This window comes from Heliconius melpomene, chromosome 14, assembly GCF_056956725.1.
Source record: "Heliconius melpomene rosina isolate 202511_hmr_F chromosome 14, ASM5695672v1, whole genome shotgun sequence".
In the NCBI taxonomy this organism is placed as follows: domain Eukaryota; kingdom Metazoa; phylum Arthropoda; class Insecta; order Lepidoptera; family Nymphalidae; genus Heliconius; species Heliconius melpomene.
In genome coordinates, this window is record NC_140402.1 from 6,102,429 (window position 1) to 6,121,334 (window position 18,906).

The window sequence follows — 18,906 nt, forward strand, 5'->3', positions numbered from 1 at the left end:
GGCTTTAGAATTTTATTCAAAAGCCAGAATTATGACTATTTCAAAATCATTTGGAAGTATTATTATTTAAATTATATAATAATACTTCCAAATGATTTTGAAAGAGTCTGAATAATTTATAGTACAATAATAAAAAATAAATGCAGTAATAAAACTAATAAACATTTTACATTTTCTTTATTGCTTATAAACATTTGTTTTAATTATATTTACACAAATAGTATTTCTGCAAAACAATTAAAATATACTGCTAAAGATTACAACATTGCTACAAGACAAACTTGCTCTTATATGTTAAAAACAATAACAATTTTAATTTTTATAAGTTAAATAGATCATAATCTGCAAAAAAAATATAATTTATATATTTATTAACCTATAAGATTGTAGGCAGTTGTACTTGATTGTTGTGTTATTGAATTTCTTTTTTTTTTGAAACAATTACAGACAAAGATAAAATTAATAAAGTAGGTATAATGAACTTAATACAGTGTTGGTCAATTTAAATCTAACATTAATATACAATTACTTATTTTTAATATATCTATTTTCCTTTTTAACAATTTCTGATAATCTGCAAATTGTCTATTTTTAACTAAACAAAATCTTTTAACTGTTATGTGGAAGACACTATTACATATAAAATCAACATTTTCATTAAGATGTTCCTCACTGAACTGAACTTCTTTTTTGAGGTTTAAAGAATATGATAATGTTTCGTATAAATTATTGCAGATTGTGGCACAGTTCTCAACACATAAAATCTTATACAATTTTCAGATACATAGTTTAACTTCTTTTTAGCATTATCATATTCTTTCAAGTCCATAAAAGTGTACAATAATATATTATCGGTATGTTTCACTTTTAAAACTGAATCACAAAGCTTGCATTGGGGAGAGCTATGACAAATGTATAATTTTCAAAAAAGTCATACATTTTCTTCAAATGATTGAGTTAGAGAAAAAAAGACATACATTTTCTTCAAATGAAGAATTGTCAGCCACGTTGGTACAGCGTGGCTGCCTTTCTTTCGATCTGCAGAATCACTATTTCAGCAGCTAAACATATAAATCCTAAATTTGCAGTGACTGTTGTCTCTCCGGGTAGCAATCCTGAAAATAACAAGAGTTAATAAAGGTCAGGTTACAGAAACTAAAATCAACATATCATTGTTAGATGAATCTTCTTGATTAAGCAATTAAAAGAAAATTAAAGAAATTGTTTAAGATTAATGTAATTTTAGTTGTAACTATTAGTATTTTGTTAAATTTATCGTATTGTTATAAAATTGTTAATTAATATTTAATATTTTATTTTTACATATATATCTATCTGTTTTAGGTTTTTTTCACTGTTACCATAAGATAGGCTATTTATTATGATAAGTTTTTATGTTAAATATATTGTCATTACAAGTGAACCAGTATCAATTAATAATATACTTGAATTACCATTTGAATACTTGTCAATACTGTTCTTTGCAATGCTCCAGGTATAACATTTGCAGGAAAATGTGATGTCCCTGGTTGTTCAGTGGAAAAATTTAAATCTTGGATTACCTGATTCTGAAAATAAAATATAATTGGATGAAAATACATTGCCAATGTATGATTACTAATATGTACATAAATAAAACAGTTTTTCTAAACAGTATTTTTTTTTCAATAAAATTGACAAATGAAGCCCTTTCAAAATGGTGGCAACATAACATTCTATGTTCACCATACATTTTTTTCTGAAAATCGATAGAATACCATGGGCCTTCGAGGAAGCTAAACTTGGCCCAAGTTTCACAATTGAAAAAGTACAACATTTAAGATATGACTTTATCTAGAGTAGTTAACACTTAATGATTACTTACCGGTGTGAATTGGTAGGACCTGTACTAGGGAACCTATATAGTTTAATTTCAGGATCTTCACGAGGGGACATTTGAGGCATCTACTTTTTAAATTGTCTCCCATATTTTAGATCCAAATATTCAAACAAAGAGAACAACTGAACAACAATAGAAATCTAAATATAAAATGCAACAGAAATGCTAAAAACAGGTTGCTTGTTTAAGTCGCAGTAGTATGTTCGCCATTTGCAAATGCTAATGCTGCCATTGCCATATCAAAACATAATCCTACTACTGTACTTTAAATACCGGTTACATAAAATGTTTCTCATATCGAAAAAAAATTTATCACGGTGCCTTGCATACATGAAATATTATAAAGAAAGTTATTTATTAAACATTAAGTAACTAAAGCGTGAGTTAAAATTAAATTCTTAAAAAAATACTCTTAGAAAAACTACTAATTAGTAGTTTTACTTTAATATAGCAACCGGACTCGGCTCCCACGTAGGTATGTCGCCCAAGCTCCTAAGGAAGTCGACCGGGCCTGGATCACACAGACGATTTATTGTCAAATGTCAAATTTACTCTATGCTCAGTGTTGCCAATCTCAGGGAAGCAAAAAACAGCATAATTATGGAACTTAAAAAAACAATAAAATTTTACAGTACAAATGTTACAGAACATTTACACATTTCAAAAAACAGTAGATATGAGGACTAAAACAAAAAACAAAGATTTTTTTATCCATACCTATATTATAAATTCGAAAGTAACTCTGTCTGTCTGTCTGTCTTTTACGCGATCAGGGCCAAACCGCTAATTTAATTGTGATAAAATACTCATATAGAGATACTTAAGAGTACCGGGATGAACATAGGATACTTTTTTTTTCTCATATTTGTAATATTTTCGATATATACCAATTATTAAAATAATTAATTTGACAAGCAATTTATTCCGCCATGTTAATAACAATCGTCGCTACGCGTTGCTAAGCAACGGCTTGCAAAGTTAGTTGTTTTAAGAAAACGTCACCCAAAGAGCACGTAAAATTCGCTAAATTGATATTTACCTATTTCTTGAATCCATCATCCTAGCGTTTAGTGTTCCATTTTCTCTTGCTACCCCGCCAGGGATACAAAGTGAAGCTATGTTCTATGATTATATATTTTATCATATGTAAGTAGGTACTTGTGTGCAGTATCTGATAGATATTGATAACACTCCCTCTTGTTAGAACTCAAGTACTTAGATGTATGGAAAATAAAGAGCTCATTCATAAAGCTACGTACAAATATTAAAATTTTGACAAAATCTAATGAAAGTATATTACAGAAATGTTTATAAATTTCAGTTTTACTCGGGAAGAAAATAATCAACGGGAGACATTACGTATTTCGTAACGAAACTCAATGTCGCAATTCGTCTTATCAGTGAATTGGCAATATTTTCAATATAAACATTTCTTTAAATGGGGCTTGAACCCACAGTCAGTCAATCAGTGTAAGGTTACATGTTTCCAAATTTTTTCATGTTTTATCCTTAGTAGGATAACGGTTAGGTTTCTTCCTGGCTCTCTTGGTTTCTCTCACTTTTGGTTCTTGTTTTTTTAAATAGAACAGAATAAAGGCATAACATATTACAATAAAGTAAAACAACATCAATTTTCTTCATTCTTTAATGCATTTCCTCTAATTTTTTTGACAGCGATGAGCACTTTTGGTGAAAATAGATACCAGAAATCAGTATAATTTAACTATATATTAATTAACAGTTTCAATAAAAAAAACCTCTCTTGATTTATATAATAATGTATCTTTGCTTAAATTCAGCAGTTCAACTTCACAATAAAAATAGATCTCTCCTATAAAATTTATATAATTTACAAAAGCGGTTAATGTTAGATAAAACAACAATAAATAAATGCCTCTGGGGATAAAACACAATATAATATTTTTTCTCTGTGTAGATAAATTGACAGATGTCACTCTGTTAACGTCAATTGTATATAAATATCTTACGAGTACAAAGTATCTATTGGTGTTAGCCGCCAGAACTGAGAACTATGCTGCATTCATCTACTAGTAAGCTACTGCGTATTGGTTCGTCATTCATTAACTATATTTTGGCTAAAAAGTCAACATTTGCAAAATTATCTTTACAAATTGTCATGACACTATAAGAATTAGTCAACGATGAAACGTGCCAAGGATGCGGCGCCGGCGGCGGTCGGCTCAACCACTACTCTACTCTTACCGTAGGATATGTTACTCGTTGCGATCTATATATGGCTACGGAATATTCAAAATTCATAAAGCTCTTGCAAAATTTCTAACTGTTGGCAGAAAACTCACTAAAGACAGATCCAAAACAAAGTTTCAAGTCAATAAGAAGTGTAAGCATGTTTCATGCATGTGTCTTGTGTCTACATCTACGCCGTCAGTGGGTAGAGGTGTGCCGAGCCGGCGCGAGCACTGCTGCTCTATCACAAAACTTAATTCGTCCGAATTTGTTATCGCTCCAGCCTACTTACTCCTACTAAATGATCACTATCGATAATAAATTATTTTCACCTACAATTAAAACAAGGTACGAAGTGTTATAGTGCATCAAAAAACGTGACGTCTAGCGTCGCGCATGCGATAATTGACTGGACCGCTCGAGGGAGCGCCCCCTTATCACTTCTATATAAAATGAATCACGCTAAAGGCGAATCTTTTAATAATAATACAATATTTATAGTCTACGTAAGTTTAAAATTAAAAAAGCGTCCGTGTGCTATGGTTTGTGTGTCTGTCAGTTGTGCGTCGCTTTTGCGGAACCCGCTGTCCAGTGTCCGCGGCCGCGTCGTACGCACTGAACTGTGCGCTGCCGACCGCCACGCTTAAACATTCATAAGTATGCATAATAAATACATAATGTTATACATACCTATGAATTTTATAATTCAATATATTTAAAGAAAATAACTATATTTATTTCAAGGGTTGTATTTACTCGTTGCTATTTATTCGGGCAGCATGGGCGACGCACAGCTACGTAACGCTCTACAGTTGTCTACGCTCCAAACTTTTACATAATTATTAACAATTCAATTATATAATATCTTCACCTCCGTCACTATAAGGAACGTTATAAATAATCATCAACGTTCAAGTTATCGCGAACGAGCGGATCGCATCCGTCAACAATAGATATATTTCTTACGCCAACAAAGCATAAAATAGTGATATTTTTACATCTCAGTCTAGTCTATATAATTATATTTTCTCTTTAATGGCAAGGTATCTGTATAGACTCATTACATCCGATACACAACAAGTATACCTATACAATTGGAATACGTCGCGTGTCCGTTCCCTCACAGCGTCGATGATATAAAATTTAACCTAAATAACACAGGAGAATTAAGTATAAGATCACAAAATGAGATTCAGCGGGCGCGGTGGGCGCGCCGGCGAAGTCGCAGCTATAATACTCTACGCTAGAGGCGAGCGATTACGGATGATAATCATAATTAAAATATAAATTTCGCATAAAGAAAAGAAATCGAGTAATATGCTGAACTATATCTGAGTCTAGGATTTTGTTAGTAATTACTCGATTCGTTTTCCTTACTCGTGAGTTTTAGAATGTATTTTTAATAATTCAATCACATTAGTCAACCATAATCGCCCTCCACCCTACGCTACAACTAGCGAGGCGGCGCGCGCGCTCGCACTAAGCCTAGTATTGCTATCGGTCAGCCCTAGCATAGTGTACGACGTCAGGGGGCGATTCCGGCGTCCGATTTGTGAAAGGCAGCGGTGCTTGTTAAAGGCGGCTGTTGAGATTGCGCGGAGCTGAAGTCGTGTTCCGATTTCGGACGTGGCAGGGCGGCCGCTACCCCCAACCCTGGCAGTGCAACCCCGGCCATGCGACATGATGCTGCCTGCAACGGTTGGAGAGCCAGGCCCAGTGATCTTTCTGATAAGCGTGCTACACTATCATCTGAAAGACTGACGTGCTCTGCTTCTGCTGCCAAAGCATTCACAACGGCATTTATTGTGTTTCCTTCTGACGTAGTGTCGTCTTCTCTATGTGCTACGAGATTTGGATTTTTCCCGATCTTATTTAGGCGCTCTGCAGCAACACTTTCCATTGTTCGCCGCATTAAGGGATATTGATCCAACACAGCGTTGAAATGGTCCACGGATAACGAGAAGAGATTACAGTAAGTTTCGGCGCGGACGGATGCGACTCGCCGGGCATTGGTCAAGAGGCAAATTTCCCCGAAGTAGGAACCATCAGAGAGACTGGTCGCAACTTCGCCATTTGCCATTACAATATCCACAATACCCTCTTGTATGAAATACATTTTGTTTCCGATAGTGCCTTCCTTTATGATAATGTCACCTGAAATTAAATTGTGAAAAATGTATGTTAATAAACATTATCTCAAGCATAACATGGAAATATTAAAAAACACCTTAAAAAAACATTTACCTGGTTGGAAGACTTCGTAACGCAATTTAGTGACAACATCGGAGACAAAATTGGAGTCAGCATTGGCGAAAAATGGTACGGAAGCAACAAGAGATCTACAGTTGTAATTGATGACATCCTCTCGAAGCTTTTCACTCAATTCACCCAAGATCAATTCCTCGTCAAAGAATTTTCCTTGGTATCTGTGCTCGAAATACTCCGTTATTCGTTGACGCATTTCTCGCGGCAGCTTCCTATATGCCATATATTCCTCTACTTGTTTCACCTGTAGCATACAATAGATAATGAATATGATAGTTAATTTTTAATTATATCCAATTTGTTAATATTGTGTATTTTAAAGTTGCTCCACATGAACCAGTAAATTGTTTGCTTTAAAATCTCATCCGTGCAAGTACCTTAAAAATAAACTCAAGCACCGATATCTACTTATATTTATAAAATATTTATATTATATTGGCAAGAGGGCTCCCGTTAACAATATCGATGCATATCACTTCAAAAATGAATGAATTAGTAGTTCTGATTATAAAGTAAATAATATTAAAACACCTATAACAATGACTTCTACCAGATATTACGAAATCAAAAGCTGTCATGAACACACGTATTAGTGAATTATTGTTATATGTACATAATGTTGCAGCTTAGAGACCATCTACTCTTAAACTGAACTTACAAACACATACAGATTAAAGCCGCCTTCGAAAAGTCTTCTGTGTATCTCTTCATTGCGGATGCGATCAGTTAAGTTGACTTAACTTTCTTGACGAGAAAGCATCTCCACAGCATTCATCTTTCTTTCATAATTCTTCTGTAATACCCACGTTTCGCTGCCGTACAGCAGCTTCGGTGCTGATACTACATTGTGTACGGCTAAACTCGCAGCTGTGCTCACGTTTCGGCGTCTCATCAATGCAGCTAAGGCTTTGTTAATTCTGTTACTGACAGCAATACGTCTTTCCACATCCATTTCGTATCTTCCATCTCGACTGAACATACTTTCCAAATGTACCACTTCATTCACTTGTTCTGACATCTTACCATTTACACTGAATCTTGCATTCCGTTCTTACTTTTTATCATTACTTTCTTCTTTCATTCGGGCTTAGAGCATTATTTTCACACCCTTCTTTCACTAATGCCTGCCACTCGCATTCTGATGATGCAATGAGTACTACATCCTAGTCACCTGTTTTCACTCCCTTATCCTCACGTTCCATTACGTTAAAAGTATATTAAATTGTATTATTTATTATATATTTTTTTTCTGATGTTATTTTTGTATTATTGTGTTTGTAAGTTCAGTTTTAAAGTAGATCATCTATACACCAGTTAAAGTATGACGCGACAGTATGTGCGGGTAAATGGAATGGTGAAGAAAACAACAACGCATAATATGATTTACGAAACGATCATTCTCTTCATACTCACGTCTAATTTCTGAAACAGGCAATAGTGACTATGAGATTAGTTGTTAATTATTTATATGGATTTATATATGTTGTTTATTTTTTTTCTTAGCATTTACTGTTTTTTTTTTCATTTTAACATTTTTAAAGTGTTATTCCAGATTTGGGAATGAAAAATATTTATTTAGAGGTGTATATTAAAACGTATTAAATTTTTTAACGCAACAAAATTTGGCCGATTTCAAACCCCGCCACGTTAAAATTTTTTACGTTTTCTAATAAGTAATATCTTCAAAGTGCTAGGCGAATTTTAATAATAATAAAAAACACATTAGAAAATATTTAATTATATCAGATAAGGTGTTGTTCATAACAGCTCATATTTCTTTTGTTTATTCGTGTTCGTTCATATATTTAAAATTTAATTTTCACAGTTTTTTTTCATAATCTATATAAAAAAATCTAAATATAAAAAAATTAAATTTAAAAATAATTATTTATATACATTTAACATGTATAATTCATTTGTTAAAATTTAACGTTGATAAACATGATTATTTCTTTAGTATTATGAAAATCAATGAAAAAAAAATATACTTACAATAGTTGTATGAAGGTTCCTACAAGAATTTTATCACCAACTCAGGTTCATTTATTGAAATATAATATGTAAAAGATAATCTACCTTTTCACGGTATTGTCTGCGCGACGAGTCAAGACTCTGAATGAGATTTGTGGCATGTCCAAGGAATAGCGCGTAGCAGGTGGCCCCGGAGATCATTGATAACATGGTGAGCCACATGTCAGTCAGTGATTGTGGTGGAAACCGGCCATACCCTATGCACAGCATATGAGACATGGCCTTGAATAAAGCCCACGAGTACTGCTCTAACCAGAAGGCTTCCTGAAAAAAGAAATATTGAGAAAATTTAATAAAATGTTATATTTTGCTTATTTGATTTAGGACAGCGTAGTAAATAATAAATAAGTAAACGTTGTGCTACTTACTTGTAATTCATTAATTGCGACCCAGGAATTTGGTGGAAATCCTTGGAGCATAGGGACGAGAAACTGCAGACATCCAGACCAGTGGCCGATCAATAACATCATACAGATGAGGTTGAATATCCGCATGAACACCGACGCCATATTGAGGAACTGAGGAAGAAAGATCCGATTAATCGAAGCCGCATTACCAGGACGCGTCACCTCTAAAGGAAGCCGTGCGGACTGCGCGCGACAAAGACGCTCGTTCAAGCATCGCGATGATTTCTACCGATGGTATCTTGTAACAGTGACTAGTAAAATATGAACGCGTGAGACGAGTCGTCGAGCGAGCATGCGGTCGCGGGCCTGCGGGCAGGGCTTCCCGAGCCGCCGCGGACGCCCTGCCCGCCGCCTCGCGCGCCTCCGCCCGCGCGGCCAACGGGAGGGTCGGAAACAGAAACGCCAACGAAAGAGGAAGCGAAGCGAGCGTGTAAGGACGCCGGGCGGCGCCGGCGGCATGCTAAGCGGGCGAACGAGCACATGCGCGCCCTCGTTACCTTAAAGATCAGATTGCTTTTCGTGTCACCCTTCTTTTTGGCGACGTCGGAGCTCAGCCGCCCGCGACGTTCCGTGCGCTTTTTTTGAAGATTCTGCAAGATCTAGAAAACAAGCGAGAAACACGAGATAGTAGGAGAGCCAGGCGCGCCCGGCTGCGGGCAGGTCGGCGAGGGGCGCGCGGATGTGCGGGCGGGCGGGCGGTCGGGCGGGGCGGGGCAGGGCGTGCGGGCCAGGATGCACTAACACCGACGGAGGGCTAGGCCCCTACGGACGCGAGGCATGCGGCACCTGCGAGGCGAGGTCGCGCGAACCGCCGTCCGCGTCGCCCGGCTCGTCGCTCGGCTGCGGGGCGGGGCTCATCTGCACACAACACCGTCACTGCGTCGTCGCCACCACCCTCCCCGTTCTCCACTTCTCCACTGACTACTACCGTGACAGGTTCGACCTACTCGGTGGTACTCTAATTATTCGGTACAGATTGCAAGTGCATTATTTATTATACGTATATTGTCGCTATGGTTACTGGGGGGGCGTACTAATGACGGATAGATAATATTTGATTCACCGTTTTATTTGGGAAGCTTAACAAACTTACGGTTTCGAATTGGGAAAGACTAACGACACGAGAGTTTACAATAAAGGAGAGTTGAATGCGAAAATATCGGCGTCAGCGCATCTTCTAAAGGCCTTAAGAAGCAGCAACATAATAAGAACATATTGGCAAATCAAATATCACGTTTATGAGTGTGGGACGGCTTGGGTCGGCAGACGCGGACGCGGCGCGGCGCGGCGCGGGCTCATAGAAAAGAGATAGAATTAGATATCTCAAGTGAGAGCGTGCTCAGGCAGAAAGAAGCTTGCAGAGAAGCAGTAGAGAAGTGCAGAGCGGGACGTGGGGCTCACATACAGTGGAGGGTGGGGACAATGGTACAGATTAGGATTACATCAAACTCCAATGATAAGTCATTAGGAATTTCTACAGACTAGATAGAAAAAATCAGATTATTTAGTATTCATTAACATTTCACATATTCAATTATTTACAAAAAACATTATAGCCAATATAGAAAACAATAAAGACACAATTTTAAAAAATATATTTTATCCAATATAATTATGTTGTTAGGTGTTAATTTGATGTTAGTTTATGTGAGCGTCATGTGTTAGAGCAGTGTTAGTGGTAGTTAGTAAGAGAATGGACAAAACATGGTTGCTATTAGAAATGATGGCTTACATATACTTCCTCCCATTGTGAGACATATCGGACGAGTCTGGAGAGCCTGAGGAGTCGAACCAGTGATAAAAGCTTTGCTAACCGTAGTATCCTTAGGGCTCGACCGGCGTGAAGAATTTGAAAACTTTCGCTAAAGTCCTGAAAACACAATCAAATACGTGTTTTAGTAGTGTTTTGTATTGAATGCTTTACAGCTTAAAGTCGTATTTTCCTGTAAATCTAAACTATGGAGCATTAATTCATTGCCTAACTTTATTACAAGTGAAGACATGCAAACTTGCTGAACTGATAGATTTAAAAATACATCAGCCAAAGAAAAGTGCTGAAGCATTATATTATACTTTACATATTATACTTATGTTTTTATTATGTAAAATTTTATGAACATATTATAATGAATTTAAGAAAATTTATATTTCGAATAAATGTAATAATAATTGAATTGTTCTATTAAGTATAAATATAATAATTAATAATCAGGTATATATGTATAAGAAAATGGTAAAATTTCTTTACTCATAACAACAATTTGTCGTTTTGTTGTTATTAATTGTTGAGCTATAATAAAAAAAATGTTAGTATAAACAAAGAAATGTATATAAAATTAGTACAATTTGGTCGTGTTGCATATTACGGCGATAGGGTAAAATAATAAATGTAATATATATACGTGCTGACAATAATAGATAAAGGAAACAGCTAAATAAAAAAAAAATAACAGCAAGAAAATGCTATAATAAAATACCATGCTTTCATAAAGTGAATGTAAAGATAATATAAAATGTACTTATTTAAAGAGAAATTGATAACGTGCAGTCAACAACCATTCTGTGGCAAGAGTATATAGAAATAGTTGTGCATTGGAAGTTCGACTTAGAATAGATGGTGCACAAAGAAGAAATGTGCTTTTTAAAAGCCCAAAGTCAGAGAAATAATCCAATACCCAATACGTATAGAAAATCATTGATAGATCCCAGCGATGAAGCGAAAGAAGAATAAGAAATGATGAGATCTTATAGAAAATTTATATGGGTTGCAATCCGTGCAAATACTTTTGTATAGTTGTGAAATTATATAAAGGAAATAAAATTGAAGATGTATCTAGAGTGCTGCAATCAAACCTTTACAGGTCTCATAGAAACCTTTACAATACAAGATATTAAACACGATGTCGCCTCGAACGTTCTCGTGGCAGTTGGGTCAATATCACAATGAGAAATAATAAAAAACCAACACAAAAATAAAAATTTTTGCTAAAAATAAATGAACACCCAAGCTGAAACAGAATTAAAAACATAAAAGACAGTTAAAACTAGTAATAGGAACACGGCCAAATTGCAACGTACGTTTACCTGGTTGAAGATTAAGAATATGTAATCTAGTGGTATACTAGAGATGAGGTCAAGGAAGAACCATGTCCTCAAATAGTGCTTTGCTATTAACTTCGGGTCTAATATCACTTGTTCTGCATTGTCTTGTTGCATTATTCCTGAAATATGAAACGGTACATGGATTTAAGAGAGAATAGAAATTTATTTATTTTAAAATTATTGTATTTTATGATTGTGGGGCCAGTCGGGGCGCAGGGTCGTGACAAGGTGGATTCGATTCTCACTCGAGGGTATGAAATACCTAATATTTTCATTTCTTCGAATTGGTATCGAGAATTCGGCAGAAAGTGGGGAGTGCAGTGTTTTAACACCAGACTCCCTCTGTCTACCCTGCTATATCTCTATAGTTGTAATTTAGTTACAGAAGTAGATTTTACCTGTTCTAAAATTAACGACGATATCTATAAGAAATATAGTATCAGATAGACAGTTGAAGGCTATCCACCGTGTGCTGAGGTCATCGTTGAAGAAAGAAATGGCGACTGGCAGGATGATTAGGTTTGCCACCAGCAGTAGAAGCATACACAGGTCCCAATAGAACCTGTTACCAAAAAACAAATTATTCAATTTAAAAGCATTACAAAGATATTTTAGAAACGAAAAGTTAAAAATATACATTTGAAATAATAAAATCTCGTAATATTAGGTAAATCATTCTTTATTTCTTTCCATTTTCCTTGATAGTTATTGAATAGTTTTTCCATATACGTTTATTCAATAAAATTAGAAATTTAATTTTAAATTTTAAAATATGAATCACTAATTTCGTGGAGCCCAACTGTAAGCAATCAGAACTGATTTAGTATTTGTCTTTTGTTCACATATAATAATTGTGTTAAATTGTTGGTAGTCCTTATAAATACATAAGTAAATAATTAAATAAGATATCTTTAAATTATTTAATCCTTAATCTATATATATAAAAGGACTTGTCCTCACTGACTGAGGTAAGACGCACGCACAGCCGTAACCGCTGTGCGTAGAAACGTGAAATTTGGACAGATGTTTACTTTTGTAATCTGGACATCCACTAAGAAGGGATTATGAAAAATTTTAACCCTAAAAGGGTGAAATAGGGGTTGAAAATTTGAATGGTTTTTTTTTAAATTAGCACCGATTTTTATAATATTTGAAATTTAGACTCTTAAAAATATTTAATTGAAGACGTGTTTCATGGTCTATTAAAATTCACCCTAAATAAGCAAGCGAAGCTGCGCGCGTCCGCTAGTAGCTTAATAAAAATGGCTAAAACGATTCAACAACAAAAATGAAGTTTAATATTGTTATCCGGCCAATACCTACGACAGGACTATTATAGCAAATGTTTTTGTCGGTCGGCACTCGGCAGGCACTCTCCGCGACGCGGTTAAAATGAAGTAAATGACGGTAATTTCGAACAATAAGCCAGAAAAATGTACACAATAAGTCGACTGTCGAGAGTAGGCTGTGAGCGTTTCAAATTCGTATATTATTTTGACTATGTTAAAAATGGTTTCACAAGCATACGAAATAAGCTTTAAAACAAATATTAGATGAGGAAATAAATTATATTGTTATATAAGCGTAGAGAGGCCACACAATCAACACACAATGTTTCCAGAATTCCGCGGAAAGAAGGGGGCGTAGTGTCTTAACACTAAGCTCCCTCTGGCTACCCTGCTACATGCCAGATACAACGTAAAGTAAAAAAAAAAAAACTTGTAGAACAAAAATAATACGGACATCATATAGCTAATTTAATTGTTTGAAAATTGTGTTTGATGCTTACGTTTAACACATATTTAAGAAAGTTAACAATTAAAAGGAAAATTTATCATTTTCTTAAGAAAACACACAAGAATAGGATTAAAAGTAAACACCGTGTAATACAACCGTGAGAACGCACCGTGTTTGAACGTGATAATCCAACGTAATTAGAAAATACGGGGCAAGTGGTATAACATAGGAACACGTAAATATAAACTCGTAAATCAGACTTATGCAAGGCTGGAGCTCATGTCAACCACGTCAGCGGGTTTAGCGCAGTGCCTTTGTGTAGTATTTTATTCATGTTGGTTTGAAGAACTTGAATAACGAGCTGCTAAGAGGAAGAGCAATAATTATGCTTCTCTAGTGCCTCTGCCTATTCTATTTCCAGGTTACATTTTCTGATAAATTGGAAAATGTTGCATACATTTTTCTTCTAATTAATTAGAAGATCGATCTTTAATTGCTCTTCTAGAAGAACTGTGTATACCCATTAGCGTAGAGATTTTTTTTTAAGCATATTTTTTTACTTATTATTTTTTTTTAGTTACACAGGAGGATAGGCAGAGGGAACCTGGTGTTAAAACACTCCGTTCCCTATTTTCTGATGAATTTTGTGGTGGAACTGTATTTTATAATCATAGTAAATGCCGCAGATGATGAACTCAGTATTGATCGTTTGATAAATTACTGTTGCAATGTTTATTTTATTCTAATTTAATATATTTCAATAGCAGAAAAAATTGGAGAAATAAAATATATTTTCAGTCAGTATAATTAGAATCTTTAATACTAATATTTAATATTTTTTTTAAATTGTTACCATATTTTTTTTGCAGTCTTGCAACATTGACAAATAGAAGAATTAGAAGACCATATACTAACCTAAGTAGGTAGGTACTGTATATAATAAAATATCAAAAAATATAAGTTTTATAGGTAAAAATAGCTATAATATTGAACATTGTTTGTTTACAAGAAGTCGGTATGGCCATAAATCGCAATTGTAGTTAATTAACCTTAATTTGGCCCAGTCTTGTGATACGTTTATATGTAAATGCGCAATTATATCAAGAAACAATGCTTATTTTTGCAGTGAAAAGTAAATTATAATAGGCTAGATTTTTTTATTATTATAAGTAATTAAATATCAATAAAAAAAAGTTTATTAACGTTTTATCACTACTAAATTCAATTTAAATAACAGGCAAAAAAATAATAAATGGAATACAAAAATTGATTTGTTTGTCTACAGCAGTGTTTTTCAGCTTCATCCTAATCCACAATATTAAAATAAAAAAATGGGAAGGAATGTGGGAAATTGAAACATAATTTTAATTAATTAATATAAAAGTCCCTATAGAGTTAAAGCTGATGATAACGTTTTAAATTATGAAAACAGGCAAAGAACTCAAATTAAAGTGCTAATGCATACGCTTAGATATCTCTTTAGAAAATTTAAAACGTTATACGTTTTTAAAGCTTGTTTGAAGAACGTAGAATTAACATCCTTTTGAAACTCCATATGCATATTCTTCATGTTAAATAAAAAAAGTATTTTATTGTTTTTAAAATTCACCGCAAAAAGCGTTTTAAATGTAGGTTAAATTTTATACGTAAAATAGTTAAAATATGCTGTAATCGTCTGTTTGTCGTAATATATTCATTAAGTAGGTTTTCTCGCTCTATCTAGCATATAGCAGAGGGATATGATATGAGGGAGGGATAAATAAATAGTAATTATTTACCTTGAGGGGCCCCTGCGCCACTACTGGCCCGAGTATCATATATATCTTTTATAACTCATATATTAGATAGATAGATATTATAGATTAGTAAATGTACTCCAAGTTGTTTACGACGTGGTCGCGTGTTCGATTCAGATTCGGATAGGTATAAAGTCTTCGATTGCGCTCGTTAAATTCCGAATGACAAATTTTAATGTTTACCTTCTTAGGACATTTAGAAGATTAGCTATTGCGTAATGCTGAAATTTTATGTACGCATTTATCATTATTTTAATGTTCTATGAAATCTTAATAGTGTAAGTAGTTTTACATGGTTGGAGATTAAAAGCATTGGAATAATTTAATTTTTATCATTTTTTATTTGTTAATTAATTGAAAGTTGAATGAAAAGATTATATCGTATTTTGAAAAATTTTAACCCTAAAGGGGTGAAATAGGGGTTGAAAGTTTGTATGGAATATTTTTTAAATCGGCACCAATTCTTATAAAATTTGAAATTTAGACTTTTAAAATTATTTAATTGAACATGTGTTTCATAGTTTTCTAGATTTCGCCCCTAAATAAGCAAGCGAAGCTGCGCGCGTCCCCTAGTAAGCATATAATATACCTTTACATTTTACAAGATTTTTTAGAGAACATTTTTAATTTGCTATTATGTAGACTGTTCTTGCTTCATGGATCATGTAAACTCTGCTTTTATATATTTTTGATATTTTATATATTAACATATACATATATAGAATAATAATGATATATTATATAATTGAGAAAATAAATAATTATCACTTTAGATAATTAACAATTTTTGCTAGTTAAGTATATAATAATAATAAAAATATAATTATAATAAAAGTTATTACCATAAATGATTATGTGAATCGGTTGAACAATAAAGCTATTTCATTAATACAAACCGTTTATATTAATGGATCGAATGGTTAAATGCGAAATCCAATTCATTAAGTACCTACTATATAAATATGACTCGACGGTAATTAAGTTCAATGAGCCTAAAATGGACAATGTCCACCGTTGCCAGATTTTATCTCGGTGAAAAGTGGGATTTTTAAATATTTAAAATAAACAAGGCCAAGAAGGCAGTCTACCGTAGGACAAGGGTGTGACTGTAACGCGATGTTTGTGGGCCAGTATTGCGAAAATGTTAGTAGCTAATTAAAAACTTAAAGTAATAAAAGAAGATTTCACGCAGTACGAGGAATAATCTGTGAATTTTTTGGGTAAAAATCAGGATATCCTGCCAAAATCGGGACGTCTGGCAACGCTGCCAATGTCCCTAGTCAGCATTTTTACATTAATTTAAATAGTATAGTTTTTTCCTCACTTAAACCGTTACGGATTTTAGAAGAATTATTTTTTTAAAAAATCAGCTTCACGCTGTATTCCGCATATAGCAGGTAAGGCAGCGGGAAGAGGCGTTTCTAACTCCCCGAAGAAATGAAATAAAAATAATTCATTCCCTCAAGTGGGGATTGAACCCATAACTTGTTTACAGTCACTCAACTGCGCCCATTCGCCATCACGGCCTTAAATATTTAAAATACTCCTATTATAAACAAACCTATTTCTACCTATATACGAATATGCATTAATTAATAGTGCATTGATTTACAGATGACTGCACAAGTTTCTAGTAGGTTCTAATTTGACCCGGATATATAAGTGATAACACTGATAACATATTATTGGCATACATCTTGTGCGTCAATCAAAGATATAAATTATATATCTTATATTATATTATAATATATATAATTATGAAACTATAATAATATTATTATTATTACGTTTCATATTAAGCGAGTTAAAACTAGATTAGGTCGGTAGTTTATTGCCAGATAAAGCTTTTCTTATTTAAAAGCAAGGCCTGGGAACCTAGTGTTAAGTAGTCCGTTTCCGTTAAGTTCTGTCCCGATCCGTCTGATTTCATGCCCCACTTACCGCCGTATTCTGGAGGCATTGCATTGATGAGCCGCGGAACTTAACGCCCTAGTTTGCCTGGTTACCAGAGCGAAGAAAATATTAAGAATTTTAACCCCCCGAGCGGGAATCGAACTCGGAATAGTCACACTTGTGCTCCTGCGCCTTTAAAAACTGTAAAATGTTTTTGTATATTTCGTATAATAGTATTATCATAATTTATAAATATTAAATTTATTATTCTTGGCAAGATTAAATTAACGTCGTGGATGTCAAGGCGGATCTTTAGCTCCCGGAAGCTTTTGTTCTTCCAACGTCTATGAGGTTTTATTGTTATAGAGGAAGTCAATTTAGGCTTTATATAACTTAATATAATACAATATGAAGGAAGATTTTTTATGTTAATTATATTGTGTAAAAAAATATTATACTTTTTAATTAAAGAAATTCAAAGAATTCGAAAGGAAAATGGAGAGTAGAGTGTCTTAACACTAGGCTCACTTTGCCTATCTTTTTACATGCGGGATATATCCTGAAGGTATAAAAAATAATCAGATATTTTTGAAATATTTGAAAATCGTCTTTACATAAAAAATATAAAGAACACGTCTACTAAGAACTAAGAATATTAGGTAATTAAATCCTAAAAGTGTAATTCTTTTAGTACGATTTCCTTTATTTAAAGTGTGGTCAATATGCAACAAAAAAAAAGTACTAACAAAAAAATTACATCTAAAAAAGAAAATAAAAAGGCTAGCTTGGAAAATTTCAAAGTAGGTATCCTCTATTGGCGGATATTTGCGGAAATCTCAACGACCCGGGCATTCAACAAATACCTTTATAGTACTCAATAACGAAAGTACTTGTTCGATAAACAGAGATGAAAACTGAGCCAGCACGTAGGACGTAGGGTACCTATATTTTATTGCAATTTAAACTACGTATTTGCTATAAGCTTAGAATTTTCTGCAATTTGCTATTAAGTTTAGAAAAAAGTCACGTTTCTAATGCTGTTTGATTTCTCGTAAAATTTTTAATGATATTATTAATTGGTTTTTTATTTATTGGTTGTCTAATCTTTATCTTTTTTAACTCAAGGCAGGCAGGCAGATAAACTAAATAGTATAAGAAATGATGAATGGTTTTTTTTTTCAATATTTTTCACTCGCTCTGAGTTTCACCACTCAACACGCAATGTCCGCAGAATTCAGCGAAAAACAACAGAACGCAAAGTGGAGGACGGTAGTGTCTTAATGGGAACAGAGAGTCTGAACACTATGTTCCCATGTTTCGGGGGTGCACCGTGAAGCTATAAAAAAGGAAATTTAATATAAAAATTTACAAATTAACTTGCAATCTAAGAAAGAGAACTCTTTGTCTCTCTTTTTGTGGAAGCTAATTAGATATGAATAACGCAGCCGCTCTTGATAGCTGTATCTATCTATCTTGATATATCGTCGGTGCGCCTGCCAAAACTGTTATGTGTATTTTTTTGATTTTTTTTTTATTCGATAAATAGCATTAAAATAGTACTCTGCATAGCCTACAAAAACAAATATAT

General features: G+C 33.8%; 1 protein-coding gene and 1 long non-coding RNA gene across 10 annotated transcripts in view; both read right to left on the bottom strand.

The window, feature by feature from the left end:
• Positions 1-420: 420 nt before the first annotated feature.
• LOC146532131 (uncharacterized) lies at positions 421-2,080 on the bottom strand. The gene is made up of 3 exons (XR_014878751.1): positions 1,865-2,080; positions 1,455-1,568; positions 421-1,115 (listed from the first exon to the last, which is right to left on the bottom strand). It is a non-coding gene; the product is annotated as an uncharacterized LOC146532131 (long non-coding RNA).
• A 1,430-nt stretch (positions 2,081-3,510) lies between these two features.
• Ih (hyperpolarization activated cyclic nucleotide gated potassium channel Ih) overlaps positions 3,511-18,906 on the bottom strand; it is a 178,078-nt gene continuing 162,682 nt past the window's right edge. For 6 of the 9 annotated variants that reach the window (XM_085197480.1, XM_085197489.1, XM_085197488.1 and 3 more), the window contains 8 exons: positions 12,291-12,454; positions 11,869-12,011; positions 10,523-10,660; positions 9,288-9,389; positions 8,752-8,901; positions 8,429-8,647; positions 6,332-6,596; positions 3,511-6,241 (listed from right to left, as the gene is read on the bottom strand). In XM_085197480.1, coding sequence (XP_085053606.1) covers positions 5,613-6,241; positions 6,332-6,596; positions 8,429-8,647; positions 8,752-8,901; positions 9,288-9,389; positions 10,523-10,660; positions 11,869-12,011; positions 12,291-12,454 — 1,810 coding nt within the window. In that variant the 3' untranslated portion in view covers positions 3,511-5,612. The remainder of the gene's footprint in view (positions 6,242-6,331; positions 6,597-8,428; positions 8,648-8,751; positions 8,902-9,287; positions 9,390-10,522; positions 10,661-11,868; positions 12,012-12,290; positions 12,455-18,906) is intronic. The other 3 variants (XM_085197481.1, XM_085197483.1, XM_085197482.1) reach the window with 3 other exon arrangements.